This window comes from Ambystoma mexicanum, chromosome 1p, assembly GCF_040938575.1.
Source record: "Ambystoma mexicanum isolate Mex_15411 chromosome 1p, UKY_AmexF1_1, whole genome shotgun sequence".
Classification (NCBI taxonomy): Eukaryota; Metazoa; Chordata; class Amphibia; order Caudata; family Ambystomatidae; genus Ambystoma; species Ambystoma mexicanum.
In genome coordinates this window covers 767,574,498-767,592,593 of record NC_090921.1, presented here as the reverse complement: position 1 = coordinate 767,592,593, position 18,096 = coordinate 767,574,498, and the positions used below count along the sequence as shown (strand labels likewise).

Below are 18,096 nucleotides of genomic sequence, written 5' to 3'. Positions count from 1 at the left end.
CGAATAGATATGTGGGAGGGGATGAGGGCCATGTATGGACTTAGCTGTTGGGGGTGTACTCAGGCTCATTGGGCTTTGTGTACCCTAGGACAGCGAGGGTGATACACCAGAACACGAAAAGATGTCGCTAAAGGTTGCCCACATTCGCACTTGAAGCATCCTAATGCCAAGCAGCAAACTGAAAATGTGGTACCTGGCAGCCCTGTGTCTGAGTGTCCCTCAGCGGAATCTGTGGCTAAAGCAGACAGCGTGCACTTGGAGAGTGTAAACCGTGAATGTGTAGCGCGCTCAGGGCTGGCCCTAGCGGCAGCAGCGCCCAGGGCAGAATGGGATCTGCCCGCGTGTCCCTGGTCAACAGTGGGGGGGGGGGGACGGAGCGCTAAATTTCTTTTCAGCTCTGGCTCCTTGCAGTTAATCACTGGAATAGGGCGCTCATGCTAGTGCATGAGCGCCCTATTCCAATGAAACATTCCAAGCTCCTGCGTCGGAGCCGGGAGGTAATCACAGCACCCTATTGTTATTAAATACGCCCTGCTGCCGCATTTAATAACAAAAAGGTGCCTGCCGTGCCTTCTCCCACTACGCCTGCTCGGGGGAGCCCTTGAAAGATTTCCCCGAGCTGGCGTGGCAGGGGGCTAATGGCACCCCGGGCGGTCGCACGGCTTGCCCTGCCCTAAGGCCGGCCCTGAACGCGCTGCCAGCACATAGGTGATAGAAGGGGAGGGAAATGTCTGCTGAGTCTCCCCAGGGCTGTGGGGGGTCCACCATCAACATGTAGATCATGTGTGGAGAGTCTCCCATCACAGGACGTGCTTGTGGAGTGTTCTTCTTCTTGTTGGGATGGCTGCTCAAGGGCGGATCCGGAGTTTTCCATCTGGAGAGATGATGTTCGCCGTTAGTCACCCTTGTGTGTGGAGAGGGCCGCACCGTCACGCAGCCATGTAGGAGAATAATGTAGAGGTAAGTGCGTCAAAGACGTCAATTTCAGCGTGCGTATCTCTGCGTCAGCCGCACAATACATGTAACGAGTCCTACCTGCAAGGCCCCTGCCAACATTCTGCCTGCTGTAAACGTCCAGACCACAGCCCTCCCCTGCCTTAGCTGGCCGTGCTTCTGCCATCCCACACCCACAGGAACACAGGGCCTTCTTTGTGTGTCTCCTAGGCTGTGCCCACAAACATCCAGACCTCGCCCACCATGACGACTCTGCACCGTCCCCACCCCCACCAGCTGAGTTCTCTCATACGCGCATTCAGAGTGGGGTGGGATATTTACCCCAGTGCCACGCTGGCACGGCAGAAACTCAACATAGTACAACTCTCAAGCTCTTTGCAGGTGACTCTTTAAAGCTGGATGTCGGTGCTTTGCTGTGTCTTCGTGGCGCCATAACTATCCAACTCCACCTATCCATAGCCCGTTGCGTCGTCTACCAAAGTGATGAGCATGACTCATGGACATTTTTGGGGAGGGTGTGGGTGCGGGGTGGAGCTGGAAATTTCCAAAACGTGTTAAGTAATCACAGTGCAGTCGGTCTATCACGTTTTTTTAAAAATTCTGAGGCGGGGTTGTCCAAGGGGTGCCCACAGTATAAAAATCACACCTCAACCCTGACTCTGCCAGCCTGCTTCTCCCACAGTCACTTCGCAGCAGTACAGACAGGTGAGTGCGCGCTTCCTAGTTTTCACCGACAGCCGTGATTGAGTGCGTTTATTTGCAGCCCCGAATGACCCCATTATCTATCTATCCACACACACACGCCTTTCTCTCTGTCACTCCCTGTCTCTCCCCCACACACGCACATCATCTGTGTTATGGTGGGCAGACACATGCATGAAATAACGATTTCGCCCAAAATCCGAGATTAGAATAGACCACACACGCCACAATGCCACTGCATCTGAGTGGATGCCCAGAGATAACTACTGGGTGACGCTGTGGCATGGTAGCTAATATATATATGGTCACAGGATGTATCCCAGTCATGCCCAGCCTTGCCAAGCTTCTACCCACCCAGGTTTCTTTCTTCCTGGGCAGCGGCCAGCACACTTAAGTCCAACACATGCATTTCAGGGCTTTTGAACTCGTCCTCAATGATATGACGACTTTCACTCGCACCCGCTTGCTGCATTAACATGATAGGTTATGTATAACGCGCTTAATACCCTGAGGTTTCTAAGCGCGGACCCGGGGATCGAACCTGTGGTGCTCAGTGTCACCTGGCTTCCAAGGTAAGCACGTTTCTCCTGAGCTATCCTCCCGATTCCATACTATGCAAGCGGCAAAAGGGGTTATAGTGGGTGTTCTCCCTGCGCTGCCTTCGCTTAATTGGATGCTTGTGTTCCGCTGCCGTGAGTGCTGCACAATCAGTGGGGGACCCCACTGTGGTGTGCCGCTCTAAGGAGAAGGGCCCTTGGCGTGAAAGACCTATAGGCATCATGTTTGGTGCCAGCTTGGCCAGTGAAGGAGGGAACACTGACAGAGCCGCCGGTGCTACAATAAGGCAACTCCAGACGGCTGCCTAGCACCCGCCAGCAGAGTGGCACCGCACGAGTGGGCGCCAACATTATATTTTCCACATAGCCAGGGAGGGGCGTGCGAAAATGAGAGGGGGGTTCGGCGGGAGGAGGGGGGCATAGGAATTTGAGAAAAAGATATGAGAGGGGCGGGGCAGGAGGAGCGGGAAAGAGCGGGAAAGAGAGTTCCAAAGGAATATATGCTAGGAGTAGGGAGCGAGGGAATAGATGCTAGGGGGCGAGGGAATAGATGCTAGGGGGCGAGGGAAAGATGCCAGGAAGCGAGGGAATAGATGCTAGGGAGCGTTGAAATAGGTGGTAGGGAGGGAGGGAAAGATGCCAGGGAGCGAGGGAATAGATGCTAGGGAGCGAGGGAATAGATGCTAGGGGGCGAGGTTAAGGTGCTAGGAAGCGAGGGAATAGATGTTAGGGGGTGAGGGAATAGATGTTAGGGAGCGAGGGAATAGATGCCAGGAGGCGAGGGAATAGATGCTAGGGAGCGATGGAATAGGTGGTAGGGAGGGAGGGAAAGATGCCAGGGAGCGAGGGAATAGATGCTAGGGAGCGAGGGAATAGATGCTAGGGGGCGAGGGAAAGGTGCTAGGAAGCGAGGGAATAGATGCTAGGGGTGAGGGAATAAATGTTAGGGAGCGAGGGAATATATGCCAGGAGGCGAGGGAATAGATGCTAGGGAGCGAGGGAAAAGGTGCCGGGGAGTGAGGGTAAAGGTGCCAAGGAGCGAGGGAATAGATGCCAGGGAGCAAGGGAATAGATGCTAGGGGGCGAGGGAATAGATGCCAGGGAGCGAGGGAATAGATGCAAGGGAGCGAGGGAAAAGGTGCCAGGGAGCGAGGGAATAGATGCTAGGGAGCGAGGGAATAGATGCCAGGGAGCGAGGGAATAGATGCTAGGGGGCGAGGGAATAGATGCAAGGGAGCGAGGGAAAAGGTGGCAGGGAGAGAGGGAAAGATGCCAGGGAGCGAGGGAATAGATGCTAGGGAGTGAGGGAATAGATGCTAGGGGGCGAGGGAAAGGTGCTAGGAAGCGAGGGAATAGATGCTAGGGGGTGAGGGAATTGATGTTAGGGAGCGAGGGAATAGATGCCAGGAGGCGAGGGAATAGATGCTAGGGAGCGAGGGAAAAGGTGCCAGGGAGCGAGGGAAAAGGTGCCAAGGAGCGAGGGAATAGATGCCAGGGAGCAAGGGAATAGATGCTAGGGGGCGAGGGAATAGATACCAGGGAGCGAGGGAATAGATGCAAGGGAGCGAGGGAAAAGGTGCCAGGGAGCGAGGGAATAGATGCCAGGGAGCGAGGGAATAGATGCTAGGGGGTGAGGGAATAGATGCCAGGGAGCGAGGGAATAGATGCAAGGGAAAAGGCGCCAGGGAGCGAGGGAATAGATGCTAGGGAGCGAGGAAAAAGATGCAAGGGAGCGAGGGAAAAGGTGCCAGGGAGCGAGGGAATAGATGCCAGGGAGCGAGGGAATAGATGCTAGGGGGTGAGGGAATAGATGCCAGGGAGCGAGGGAATAGATGCAAGGGAAAAGGCGCCAGGGAGCGAGGGAATAGATACCAGGGAGCGAGGGAATAGATGCAAGGGAGCGAGGGAAAAGGTGCCAGGGAGCGAGGGAATAGATGCCAGGGAGCGAGGGAATAGATGCTAGGGGGTGAGGGAATAGATGCCAGGGAGCGAGGGAATAGATGCAAGGGAAAAGGCGCCAGGGAGCGAGGGAATAGATGCCAGGGAGCGAGGGAATAGATGCTAGGGAGCGAGGAAAAAGATGCCAGGGAGCGATCGTGCGGGACGAGCATTGGCACAGGATTGGCTCGTTGGGGAAGGGAGACTACAGGCTGGTGGTGGAGGGAGCGGGGTGAGGCATTTTCACCTGCTACACATTTGAGGGACTGGGTGGGGATGGAGCACTGTTTACTCTTTCCGGAGCCCAAGGCAATCTCGCGACATACATCGTTCATATTAAAAGCCCTATTATGTCCCATCTCAGAAAGTAGTGTACCCCCGCCACGAAGATGCCCCCTCTTCCCCTTGCCCCCACACACGCTGCAGACATACACGTTCTCGGAAGAGGGGGCAACTTCAGACACATGGACACTAAATGATTTGCTCAGGATCACGCAGTTTGGTCGAGGGTGGGAGCGTAGGCTAGAGCGCAGTGCTCCTGAGAACATGGCATTGCAAGAAGGTCGTGTGCGGCGCGCCCAGTGGGTGAGGCCATGACTTAATCTTAGGCTCTGTTCTGGCTTGTCCCTGGGGGTGTGGAGCGCTGTGAGCAGCGCGGAGCAGAAGAGGAGGGACACACCTCAAGCGCACGTAGACCAGGAGACATGTTTACCTGAGACGCCAGGGCCAGACTTGGCCTAGGGCAAACCCAGCCTACACAGACTCTTTACCTCTTCCATATGATATGATATGGCATTTATAACGCGCCTCTACACAAGTGTCTCAAGGCGCGCCATATTGAGGAATCGGGCAAAAAGGCGTTGCTCACGGCCCCTACAGAAACCATCTGTGGCGGCCTAACAAAGAATTAAACAGAATGGGTGTGACTCACAAACGCGTTCTCCAATGGGAAAATCCCATTGCAAAAAGCTTTGTAAATCTGGCCCTATGTCTGCCATTTGGTGCAGTGGCCCTTAATTGCACTTTGGAGCATTGCACATGGGTGTAGCACCCTGCACCGAGCGATTGTGCCACTTCCCATGTTGTTATTTGCTTTTGGTGTGTTCCTACTGTGTCAGCCTCACTCACACATGTGTTCTCTGCTGAATGGCGCGTCAACTGCAAAACTATTGTGCAACACTGCAGATCCGTTTGCTTAATGTTTTGTAAACCTCTGTGTAATCCGGTCCAGACAAAATATGGGCCTTCGCCTGCTTGCTGCTTTCATTATGAAGTTAGCAGGCAGCACCGACTCGCTCCTTTGTAACCAAATGCTGCAATCCTTTGTGATGTGTTCTCTGGTGTCCATAGTTTCAGGTGTGGGACTGTAGCTACCCTGGCCTGCAGTGCACACACGACATGTGATGTTTGCCCGCTCAGGTGTACCCAGGCCTCCACTCCAACTGGTGTTCCATGACTGCACGAGGCAAGACTACTTGAGCGTAGCTCTGTGGGTATGTGTTGCACCCCGATGTGCGTCTGCCCCTCATTCTGGGACAGCTCCCGAAGAAAGGCCCTGGTGTCCATGGCGCGCCCCAGAGTAAGGGAAGGCGTTGCCCGTGGCTGCAGTGACACTCGCTATGTCCAATCATTGCCTGACCTAAGCATGACCCAGTCATCTGATTGGTCAAATATATTGTAACAGGGGCTGGGCAAGTCCCAGTAGGGAGGGGTCTATAGAAGACCCGCCCAGGGCCAATTCAAGATAGAGTTGTTGACGGGCGACGGGGTGGGGAAGAGGGCGGTTATTTGGGAGTCCTGCCCCAGCCTTTTTTTAATTGACCTTGTAGTCTCCGTCTTTAACCTCGTGTTCCTTTTGTATCCCCGTCCTTCCTATCCTCGCCTTCTGTTTCCTGTGCGAACTACTGGCCTCTTTGACATCCCACCAACCTACCAGCCCCGCCTTTCCTTTTCTTTCCGTCTCTAACGGATTTGTCGGGTCGATGCCTCAAGCGACATTACGGACTTCTTCCTATAGAAAAACCTCTCCCTCAATGACGCTGCTATATGTGCCAGCTTTTCTGCTCCTGCTGCCCAGACATCCGCTTATTCCACAGCGGGCTCATGCTGTACACGCCCCAGTCCTGAAGGAGGGGCGCATCCTATGGTTGGCCCCTAAGCACCACGCCACCCCCACCACGTCTCCACTTGCCACTCGCTCTTCTTGCTCGTGCTGAAAGAAATGCAGGGCGTAAACGCCTCTAATCCTTACGCATTCCTTTGCAGGCTTTCCTGAGCATAATTTGCTCTCTTCTCCTGACACCCCCAGCCCACCCCCCAAGTCCCCTTGTACCATTCTCCTCCTTCTCACCCTTCTATAACTTGAAGGCCATATTCACTTTTGCAATACCTCCACCCTCTGCTTGCAGAACCCCGCCTCCTTTACCTTAAGTGTCCCAAACACCAATTTTCTGAAATCCTGCATATGTTATTTATTTATTTATTTATTTATTTATTTCCATTTATAAAGCGCACACCGGTCCTCAGCCACCGTGGCGCTGTTACAAGAATATTTGCTTAGGTCCTGGTTACATGGGATAAAGTCTTGGTGTTAGGTTGAATATACAGTGTAGTTGTTACATACATGCAGTTTACGTGTTGGGTACATTGTTGGTCATACATGTTATACAGTAAGGTGGTAGTTATACGGTACACAGTAAGGTAAGTAAGTATACAGTAAGGTGGGGTTATAAGGCACAGCAGCAGAGAGAGTATGGTCTACTTAAAAATAATGGTCTTCAAGGCCTTACTGAAGGCCATGAGAGAAGTTTCTTTCCTAAGTCTGAGCGGAAGTGCATTCCATGATTTTGGTGCGAGCACTTCAAAACTAAAGCCTCCTGCTTTGGCTCTGTTAAAGGAGGGGATTATGAGTTGGTGTGAGTATAGGTCATGTTTGGGTCTGGTGGAAGGTGCTTGGTGTATTTGTTCTGTTAGATAAGGGGGTGCAGCTTGTGATAGGCATTTGTGGGTGATTGTGAGAGCCTTGAAAAGAATGCACTCTTTGATAGGGAGCCAGTGGGCGTCTTGTCTAACCTGAGAGATATGCTCTCTCTTAGGGATGCTGAGCGCGGCTCTGAGGGCATTGTTTTGGGATATTTGCAGTTTATTAATGTTTTTGGATGACGTACCTAGGAGGAGGACATTACAGTAGTCCAAGTTTGCCTCTATGGTGGCTCTTGAAATTTCGAGGCGGTTTTTGGATGAGAGGTGAGGTTTGATGGCATTAATGATTTTAGTTGTGAATGCTGCTGAGGACGCGATATAGCTAACTTGTCTGTCCATGGAAAGGGTGGAGTCCAGGAAGACGCCTAGAGTTTTTACTGCAGTTGAAGCAGGGACTATAATACTTTCAATTTGGAAGTTGCAGTATTTGGTGTCTAGTTTTTTTTAAAGTCTCCTTGGGGCCAACAAGTAAGATTTCAGTTTTGTCCACATTGAGACAAAGGCTGTTAGCTGCCATCCAGGCCTGGATGATAGCGTAGATATGCTGTAGGGTTTTCAAGTCTTGCTCTTAGTCACCGGTTAGAGGGACAAGAATTTGTGTATCGTCGGCATAATTGGTGAAAGTTATGCCAAAATCTTCTAAGTCCTTGAATAGAGGTAGAGTGAAGAGGTTGTAGTGTCGGAGAGGTGCATGAGCCTTGTGGCACTCCACACCCAATAGGGGATGGGTTGGCAGATCCCACTGGGATGTAGACACGCCTGACTTTCTCTCTCAATAGTGGGACTGGGGTTGTTTTCCTATCATTCCACCCTGCCCATCTTTTGCCAGCTCAGTATTGGTTGTTCTGTACCAATTTCTACCCCACTTGGCCTGAATCCCCGGAACCATGTTTCATGGTTGCAATGGATGTGTGGCTTCTCTTTCCAGCCTTGCTCCCTTTTCCTAATTACACCCTGTTCCACTTCCATGAAATTCCCTCCAGGCCTACCTTCCGCTCCCCAGGGGTGGGCGTGGTTAGGAGTAACCCCTTCAGCGGTAGTGCTGTCTCTTTCCCAGCTTCCATAATTCAGGAGTGGGATGGGGTGTGCCCAGTTCTCTGCCTCTGGTGCCAACCCATGCAATCTGAGCAGAGAATCTGCTATGCTTTTGTAAATTGCCCGCGTATGCTCCGCCCCAAATCCAGTGTTCCATTTCAGGCCTCATAGCGCCATTGTTCTCACTGGGCTCCATATCCAGGGGTCGTTCGTTGTCTGCATGTTCTCTTCGTTATCCGTGCATAAGATCACTTTGTTATTTTTACCTTCCCGACTACTGGAACAATCTAAAAAGAGAATACTCTGGAGCGTGTTATGATTAAGGCAGATAGTAAAGGAATTACCACCAATTTTACTACACTGCCATACTATGAGTGTGGTGGTAACGTGAAGGAGACAGCTCCAGAACGTGGCTGGAGATATTGCCAAAAACTGGAGGAAATGCAGTGGTGGTGTTACCCCCCCTCGACCTCCTCCCCCATGATTATAACTCCAAAATCCCCCTGGAGTCCCATAAACAGCAAAAATGGGGATTAACATCACCATCCTGCCCCTTTTACTTTAGTGGATTTTGCCAGGTGGCGGTACCAGTAAGCTAGGCGGAGGTCCTGTGTCTTGTCCTTATTCACGGACTCGTCATCTGATATCCTGAAATATTCCGGACTGATGGTGCATCAGAAATTATTCCCACCTTCCACTGTACTCAGTCTTCTCAGAGCCGGGTAAATACCCAGCTGTAATAGATTGATAGCACCACCCCCGATCCCTGCAAAGTCCATCATATCCTCAGGAGTTCCTCAGCAGCCCCCCACATTCACCCTAGTGCCTCAGTCAAATAAATCATCCAGGCAGCACAGCGCCAGCTCTGGCCCAGACCATCTCGTGAACACCCGTGGGAGGAATCGGACAAGCATTTCAACAACTACACTTAAGCTGGATCATCCCCGGGGCATTGCTTTGTCTACGTACATCTGCCTCCAGGCTGAATAGCTGGCAGGTAGAAGTTCTTCCTTCGTGTAACACAGTGCCATCTTTGTTCCCCTCCGTGTTTCCCCATTAATTATGCATCTTTGCTTATCTTTTAAACGTCACAGATTACTTTCTCTGATGGGCATAGTCCTTCCTCTTCCCATGACAGATGAGCCAAGAAACCACACCCAATGAGTAGATCACCAGGTCTTGGTCTGGGAAATCCTTGAATGGTTCAGCTGTCTTCCTCTCCTTTGCCCCTAACCTGTCTGGCCTAACCAGAGTGCAAGCTTTCATTAGGGACCCTCATTTGTTTCCATTAACTCAATCCTCTTTTGCTCCTTGGCTGTACCATTGCACCAAGAGGTGCTTTTCAGCAGACGTGATGAAAAGCACCATGCTTCAATCTACAGAACAACCATCTGCAGGTCCATGGTTGATCCCCCAACTAGCTCTTACCAAAATGACTCTGCGTTCCTGGTTGGGAGAACACACCCCATCTGGGGGGTGGGTGGCGGTAAAAGGGGAGTGGAAATGTGGGATTTGCAGGCCACTCACTGTGTGTTCTCTGCGACGGGCCTGGCTGGTGCCGGACACTGAAAATCACACATCTGCATCGAGTCCTCCCCACCCCTCTGTTAGATTCCCTCTCTCCTTGATCACAGTATTTACTGTGCTGCTTCTTAATTATGTCCTCAAATTTCATTATTATATCTAAAAGAATGTTTCATTAGGGAATCACTTCCCTATTTATTCAATACTCTTGCAAACTGACTCACACCACTGTAGAAGTGAATACACATCCTAATTCTTATATTTGATCACAATATAATTGATCAGTATTACTCTCCTGATATGACAATATGGTATAAGCAGTACACAATCGCTCTTTCTTCATATTGCAAATGCTGTGTCACATTAAAACGTATGATTCTCAACCTTAATCTCTATTCACCCGTACACACCGTCATCTTCCTTCCACACACGCTCCGTTCAGACAAATACTTCAGCCATTTTTCTCTAAATATATTTTTCCAATTTCATTTCAGTAATTCACTCTAGAGCTAAAAAAAGAGAAAACAAATTATTTTAAAGGTAAACACTGCTTTCTTAGTAAATTCTTTTGGAATGTTTCTGTTCACATTCCACTTAATTTCAGTAATTCACTCTAGAGCTAAAAAAAGAGAAAACAAATTATTTTAAAGGTAAACACAGCTTTCTTAGTAAATTCTTCTGGAATGTTTCTATTCACATTCCACTTTTAGTCTTCCCTGATTTAGTCTTGGTTTCCTCAATTCTTCATAATTCCTCTCTCCCAATGAGTTTCAACCACTGGCTCGTCAATTCCTTTCAGAACCCACTCTTCTTCAGGGTGTTCAATCTTTTTTGTATGGTAAAGGGTGCGCTATATTCAAGTAGATGCTTAAAAATGAGCCGTCAACTGCTTCTGTTGCAACTATGGCCATTCGTATTTTGTCTCAACAGCCCAAGGGGTGACCATATTTTCATCAAATTACTTGGAGCGCGTCAGATGCTAAGAATGTATCCAACCTTATTGATGTTGAATCTTCTTTGGGAAGCTTATAGTCTGCTTCTAGGGACTAGTGTAGGTCAATAATCCCACCAGTTCCAAATATTCTGGTGTCCCTTAAATACAGGGCCACTTATCCCCTTTGGGCACTTGTTCACCCTTCTCCAGATTAGTTTGGTGGGCTACTCTGGTTGTAAGACAGCAAGTATGGTGGGTCTACCAGCTCAAATCTGTGCTGGCTCCCCATTCTCCAAACAGAAGTAACCCCTGCGAACAGTGGAAATGTGTATTTCATTAATGCCATGCTTATTTCTGGAAACGTTGCACTACATATGCTTGTGGTTCCCATGTCATTATTTCAGTTGTGAAAATGGCAAGTTTTTTATCTGCACAAAAAAACCTATTATAAGTGCCTTTTTATGCTTTACAGAGAGAAATTTTCTGTTTGCCCCTCTTTTTTCGAAAAATTATTTTCGCAAAAAAGCAGACAAAAAGGAACTTCTATACTTTGAATGAACACTGATATAATGGCATGTCACCCCGCTTCCGTGTTAGGTATATGTCCTTTTCCCAGCATCGGGGGGAACCGCAGGCAGTGTCGGGCAAGGACAGAAAATAGACCCGGGCCACAATAAAAAAGGCTCACAATTTTGATCTGGTCCTGCAGGGCTGAAGCATGAAAGGTGACATAGTTGGGTTGGAAATTAGAGAATTTATGTATAGCACATATGAAGATAATTGCCCGCTACAGCGTGGGACAAGGAGCAAACAACCCAACACTGAAATATTTGGTGTTAAAATGGTTGATGGATTCTGGTGTCACTGGTGCAATATCGGCAGGAAAGTAGATTCTTAGGAAGAACAACCACAGATCTATAGCCCACGGTTATTGCTTTAGATCACGGTGGAGTGGGGTACGAGTTTGGCTAGATCTGTCTGTTTCCGTGTTGGGGGAAGAATGTCTGACCGGCCTAAAGGGCAATGGAGACAGGATGCTGCTGCCGCACTTCAGGTTAGCAGTATTCCTATCTCCTTTCTTCCCCAAAAATTGGCAAATACTCCCAACAAAAAAAAAATCAGGGAGTAACAGACAGGCTGGTGTCTGTCCCATGTTGCTTCCTGCACTGCTGCGTTGATGTTTTCAGACCAAAGGCATCAACAGTGCACGCCACACCGCGGAGGGCCGATACGAATATTTTTTTCATCGATCGTAATTACCGGGGACAAAGATAACATGTCTTACAAAAAATGCCTTTGTTTATTAGATGAAAAATGTGTTTTGCTTGCCTAAAAATATCCCTTTACTCTTAATTTCCACTAATAGCGATCAAAGTACTCCAACCTCAAAATCTCTGTACGGTTTGAGAGGACTCATTCAAACGCACTTGCCTCATGACGTTCTGCTAGTAAAGGCCAGACTTCTACTTCTTCAGGAGCTTGAGGCTTTTCCCTCAAATAATACACAATGACCCCAGTTGTGTTTGCAATGTACAGTGGATCTTCAGGGTGATTGAACTTTGTTACTTTCTCTCTCTGTCCTGCTCTTGCTGCCCAGATTAAACCTGCAAAGACCATGGCTTGTGAAATGACCCCTGAAGAGAAGTCCATTTGTCTGCTTGTCCAGTGTTTCTACAACTGTTCGAAAAAGGACGGGGATAAGGAGACCCTCACCCAGGAAGAGTTCAAGCAAATGGTGGCCGAGAAGTTCCCGTGCTTAATGAAGGTAATCATTGATTCCTCCCCATCACACAGTTGTCTACCCGTCCTCCAGCCCCCGCGCACTCCGGATGCGTACGCGGAAGCACCCCAGTGTACATACTTGCCAACTTCCTTCGACCAAAAAGAGATGATTTGTCAAGATCCAAATATATGAATTAGCATTAATGGCGACATCACAGGGAATGACATCGCCTGTTGACTCTTTGACCTAACACACCAACAACCAGGAGGAAGTGATTACCCATACCTCAATGTGTTTCACCTGCCCGCCAGGAAATATAGCTTCAAATAGACAAACTTCTTCTTAATGCAGATACATTAAACACAAACCCTGTTTTAAAAGGCTGAGGACCTATTAGCTGCCACTGACTCAAAAAAGCCCGGAATAGAAAGAGGGAAGCTGTCACTCAGTCAGTGGTAAGGCCTGTTGGAGCGGGAACAATTACTCAAGAATCGCGCAATGCAGGTCTGCCATCACAATCATTTCCATTATAAATTGGGTCTTTCAGCCAAAACCAGATGCTTCGCGCCAGATCTTAAGGGTTTGGCATGTGAGAAAACATGTGACTGTTGTAAACCTTGAAGTTTGCACTGATGCTTTTTTAAAAAAAATATTGGGAAGACTAGTTCGGTGCCAAAGACTGCTGAAGCCTTTAATCAAAATCACCTGCCCACTGATGAGCACATAGCATCTGTTTGTATGTGTGGGATTTATGAAGCAGGAGCCTAGCTGTGAAATATAACGCAGGCGCAGCAGGGGAGCTGGCGTGAGTGGGTGGAGCAGGGGAGGGCGGAGCTGCACAGAGGGAAGAGTAGGGGTTCGAGTGAAGCCATTGGAGTGCACCGATGCTCTTTCAATCGCTTTAACTGTAGAAGAGCAGCAACCTTGTTTAATACATGCATACCTAAGAGTGGGGGTACATTTTATAGTGCATATAACACGCTGAGATTCATTTCACACAGAGTACACACAGGCTCGTTTCGCCTGCTGTGTCCTTTTTTTTGTTTACCTAGACCAGTGTGAGGCTTGTACAGGGGAGTTGCTAGGTCTGGAAAAGACCTGGGGCTAAGCTGATGTTGGAACTGTTGGGACTGGGGGCTAGCTAGTCTTTTGGCTGTAGCTCCTGAGATTCTATCCGGGGCTACAACCAAAAGATCAGGAGCTATAGCCCCTTTAGCCCCCCCCTAGCAACGCCCCTGGCCTTGTATAAATGCACCCCACAAATCAACCAATAGGTGTAATAGGTGGAGAGCACCAAGAAAGTGTGCCTGATAACGCTCCACGCACCCCCTTTTCATGGTTTCTTGAGACACCATTCTAGAAGTTTCAGGGATGCTGATAATTTTTTGTTTTGATAGTAGAGAGTGAACCAAAACGCTCATTTAATGTAAACTGTTCTTTTGAATAAACATCTCGGAGCAGTAGAAAGAGGGAGGGTGGTTTGAACAGCGAATGATGCTTTTTTAATCTGTGGTCCTTGCTTGCTCTCCCCCATCTTCCCTCCCACTCGCTTTCCTCCGCTGTCTCTCCATACACCCCTTCCATTATCTGCCCTGCTGCTATTCTCTTCCATGCCTTAGTTTCCATTGCTCACTCGTCTTTCTCCCCCCCCCCCACCTCTACACAGGACTGCAAAGATCTGGATGGCGAGTTGAAGCGCCTTGACTTTAACAAGGACGGCAAAATGAAGTTCTCCGAGTACCTACAACTGATAGCATTCTTAGCTAAGAATGTCAAGAGGGAAGAGAAGAAGAAGCATTGATGGCCCACCACACTGGGGAGGAGGCTGTGGACGGCGGCGGATGCTGGAAGAGGCGGGTGGGCATCTCAAGAGAGGGAAGGCGTCAGACAAGCAATGATGGCGGTGGGGCTGGACTGCTGAGGAATCGCGAGATTTCCCAACGGGGCCGTGCCTCTGAGGGGCCAGTTAGACTGCAGCAGGGTCAGTCCCACACGCAGCTTGCACACCCTGCAACCCATGGGCGTAATTTTAGGGGGGGGACAGGGGTGTTTGTCCCCCCCAACTTTCATGGCACACTATTTTATCCCCATTCATTTGGCTGGTGCACCTTTTCTTCAGATGTCATGTCCCCCTCAACATTTTCAGCAAAGTTACTCCACTGCCGCCACCGTACAACCTCACCAGGCCTTTAAAGGCACCAACCTGATTTTGAAAACGAGCAAAGAAAATCCTAAAATGTCCAGCCTGTTTCCGCTGAATATCTTGACCATAAATAAAGTTGTTTGATAAAATGTAAGTGTGTCGCGTTCTTTTCTGGGCTGGGGTCAGCAAACAAGATGTGTTATACGTTCTGTGCTGCCCCCTTTCGTGCAACCTTGTGGCAGACAGCCCTTTCGATCTGTGCCAGAGCTCTCTCGGCAGTATGTAGAGGGGTCCAGCGGGCAGCCATCTTGTCTGCGATGCGAAAGAATGCATCATGGTGAAAGTCACAGATTGATTGTAGTTGAGTACAGAGTTGTCAAATGTTGCTTCCAAGATCATCTTTTGTTTCCATGCTTCTTGGTACATTGCATGATTGTCCACGTTTGTGCTGCACCACAGTGTGGCTAGTACAGTGACGAATCTCCCAATTCATACCCATCACCTGTGACCTGCTGCATCGACTTAGAATTTTAGGACCAGATGGACAATTTTATTCTTTCATTGTGTGTTTCTGCTCTGCGATAATGTGTGTGATCTCTCTGTATGTAGCTGCATTTCACAACACATTACAGTCAATCATTTTTTGGCTTACTGCACAAAAACCCAGACTCATTTAAAAGTGGAAAAGGTCGCTTTAATGTGACAGGCCAAAGCTTACAATTAAACGCTTACCTGGCTCCATGGCCTTACAAACTAAAGACATATTTTAACCAACCAATTAAATAATTAACCATTCTCATATTTTACCCAACAATTAAATAATTAAATAAAGCCATTTCCTCCCTAACTATCCCTTGGGCCCTACCGTCTCCTTACCCCTTTTCCAGGCATCCCGCTTTCTCCCCGGGGCCATGCCCCTCCAGGCTCAATACCTGTTCCCCCGTGGTGGCCCGCTTGTGCAAACAGCGCCACCCCATCCTTTCCCGTGTCATTCCCCCATTGTGCTTCCCTCCCCCCACATCAAAAGGGGCCATGCCCCCGGAGCCCAGGACCACTTCAATACCCCTCAGACTCCCCTCTACGCCAATCTCCCCCATCCTATGACCTGCAGCCAGTCTGACCTGCCACATCAGCAAACTTCACTGATGCCCCGACCTGTCACACAAAACTACCCTATAATAGCTCCTTAACAGACCAAAAAACCCAGTAAGACCTTGACATGGGATGTACAAAGCCCCCGCCGAAACCAAGTACAATAGTCCCCCATCCCCCTTTCCTAAAACCAGACACCAGACCTAACCCAAAATGACGGGGGTGGGAGGGCGGGACAATCACCAAGTCCAACTGTCGCCTGCCTCCCGAACCTTCCCTGGCCCCTTAAATACCCTGGGGAGGCGCTCTGCCCTTCACGGCCACTCGCTGGCCGTGTGCAGCGCCAAAAACTTCCCCGGGGGGAAACGCTTTGCGTTCCCCCCGGGCCCACCTTTTGGCTTACTGCACAAAAACCCAGACTCATTTAAAAGTGGAAAAGGTCGCTTTAATGTGACAGGCCAAAACTTACAATTAAACGCTTACCTGGCTCCATGGCCTTACAAACTAAAGACATATTTTAACCAACCAATTAAATAATTAAACATTCTCATATTTTACCCAACAATTAAATAATTAAATAAAACCATTTCCTCCCTAACTATCCCTTGGGCCCTACCGTCTCCTTACCCCTTTTCCAGGCGTCCCGCTTTCTCCCCGGGGCCATGCCCCTCCAGGCTCAATACCTGTTCCCCCGTGGTGGCCCGCTTGTGCAAACAGCGCCACCCCATCCTTTCCCGTGTCATTCCCACATTGTGCTCCCTCCCCCCACGTCAAAAGGGGCCATGCCCCCGGCACCAGAAAAACCCTCCCCCGAGGTGTTCTTTCTGCCCCACCCCCCCACCAATTCTCTTACCTCCAACTCCTCAACCAATCTCCCAGCCAAGAGCTCCAGTCTGCCAGATAATGATTGTTCCCCAAACCGGAAAGCTTACCCATCCTCTCTAACTCTCATCAATCCTTTCTAAACCATCTCCTTACATTCCAAAACCTGTACTGACACCGATGTACAAAATTCTACCATCTCTCTGTTTATCCCCTTCCTAGTCCGCTCTATCGGACCCTCATTTCTCGCTCCCCTCCCAACTCTCTGTGGCAAACACTTAGTCCCCCCTACAGATGCTTGAGGCCACACTTGTCGGATCCATAACAAAAACCCTTTCTATTTTCCTGAAAAGAGCCACACCCATATCCCGTACCAACTCATTTTTTCTACCAAGACTAATCCCCCCCCCAACTGGAGGCCCCTAGTTTTCCCTCAACCCAGCCCACATAGGAAGCAACTGATCCCAGCCCAGCCCCCCAAACCCGGACCATCTTACCACCACATAATTATAGTTGCAACCCAGATGCCTGTCACCAACCCGTTCCTCAACTTCTTTCCCCGCCCACTTAACCCGAGAATGACCCAAAAACCACATTTTTGACATCTGACCTGGCAGCATCTGAAAAAGAAATTACAAAATCACTTGCAAATCAACAACATCCTAATAAATGCAACACTCCTGCTAGTACCTCCCTTACTCCCCGCGTCCCAACCTATTCCCCTGCTCCTCTGAATAGTCCAGCCTGCTATCTTCAGATGCTGCACCCCTCCTAAATGAATGAGTTCCAACTTCCTAACCCTTCCCACACCACTAGTCACACCTTCCTCCGTACCCTATCATTTTTGGCCATCTCCTTAACCCTCTCCGGAAACACCCAAGGTCCTCTCCTACCTGTCCCCTATATTCTGCCACTTTCACCTAACCTTTAGACAATACACCTAAACCCACTTGACCCCCCCACTTTTCCCTTAAACTATTACCCTCCTGCTCACCCTTGCCCCCCACCTTCCATCACCTTATTAATTTGGCCCTGTGTTGCCCCCCCCTGCACCGGGGGCCCACGTGCACCCCCGTCCATGCAGGCCCTTTACTTTATTACTCCTCTCGCCACTGCACCAGGGGCCAAACCTGCACCCCCGTCCATGCAGTCCCTTCCATATAACCATCTTCAAGCTCCTTGCGTCCCTTACCACCTGTTTCCCACCTGCACCAGGGGCCCTAGTGCACCCCCGTCCATGCAGGCCCCTTTTCTTCCTTACTCCTCTCCACCGCTGCACCAGGGGCCAAACCTGCGCCCCCGTCCATGCAGACCATTCCTCATAAATTCCTCTTCCGGCACCTTGCTTCGTTGCTCCCCTTTTTTCCCCCAGTTGCACCAGGGGCCCTATTGCACCCCCGTCCATGCAGACCCTTCTCCTACTTCCCCCTGCTGCACCAGAGGCGCTCCCGCACCTCCGTCCATGCAGCCTGAAGCTTACTCACCCTGTCGTGCGGCAAGCGTGAGGGCTTCACCACCGTCAACCATGCCCTCCAAATGACGGCCACCACCCCTTAACAATTTCCACAACTACACCCCCTGCTGCCCTCCCCTACCTACTATTCTTCCTCCTCACCTCTCTCCTACCCCTTTTAAATCGCCCCCAAAACCTTTCATCAAACCTTGTTCCTCCCCACCTTTTACGCTAAAC

At 49.8% G+C, this 18,096-nt stretch overlaps 1 protein-coding gene across 1 annotated transcript; it reads left to right on the top strand.

Moving 5' to 3' along the window:
* Positions 1-1,523: 1,523 nt before the first annotated feature.
* Positions 1,524-14,641, top strand: S100A13 (S100 calcium binding protein A13). The gene is made up of 3 exons (XM_069651066.1): positions 1,524-1,659; positions 12,224-12,391; positions 14,016-14,641. The coding sequence occupies exons 2-3, from the start codon at positions 12,242-12,244 to the stop codon at positions 14,148-14,150; spliced, it is 285 nt and encodes a 94-aa protein (XP_069507167.1). The 5' UTR covers positions 1,524-1,659; positions 12,224-12,241; the 3' UTR covers positions 14,151-14,641.
* Positions 14,642-18,096: the final 3,455 nt, after the last annotated feature.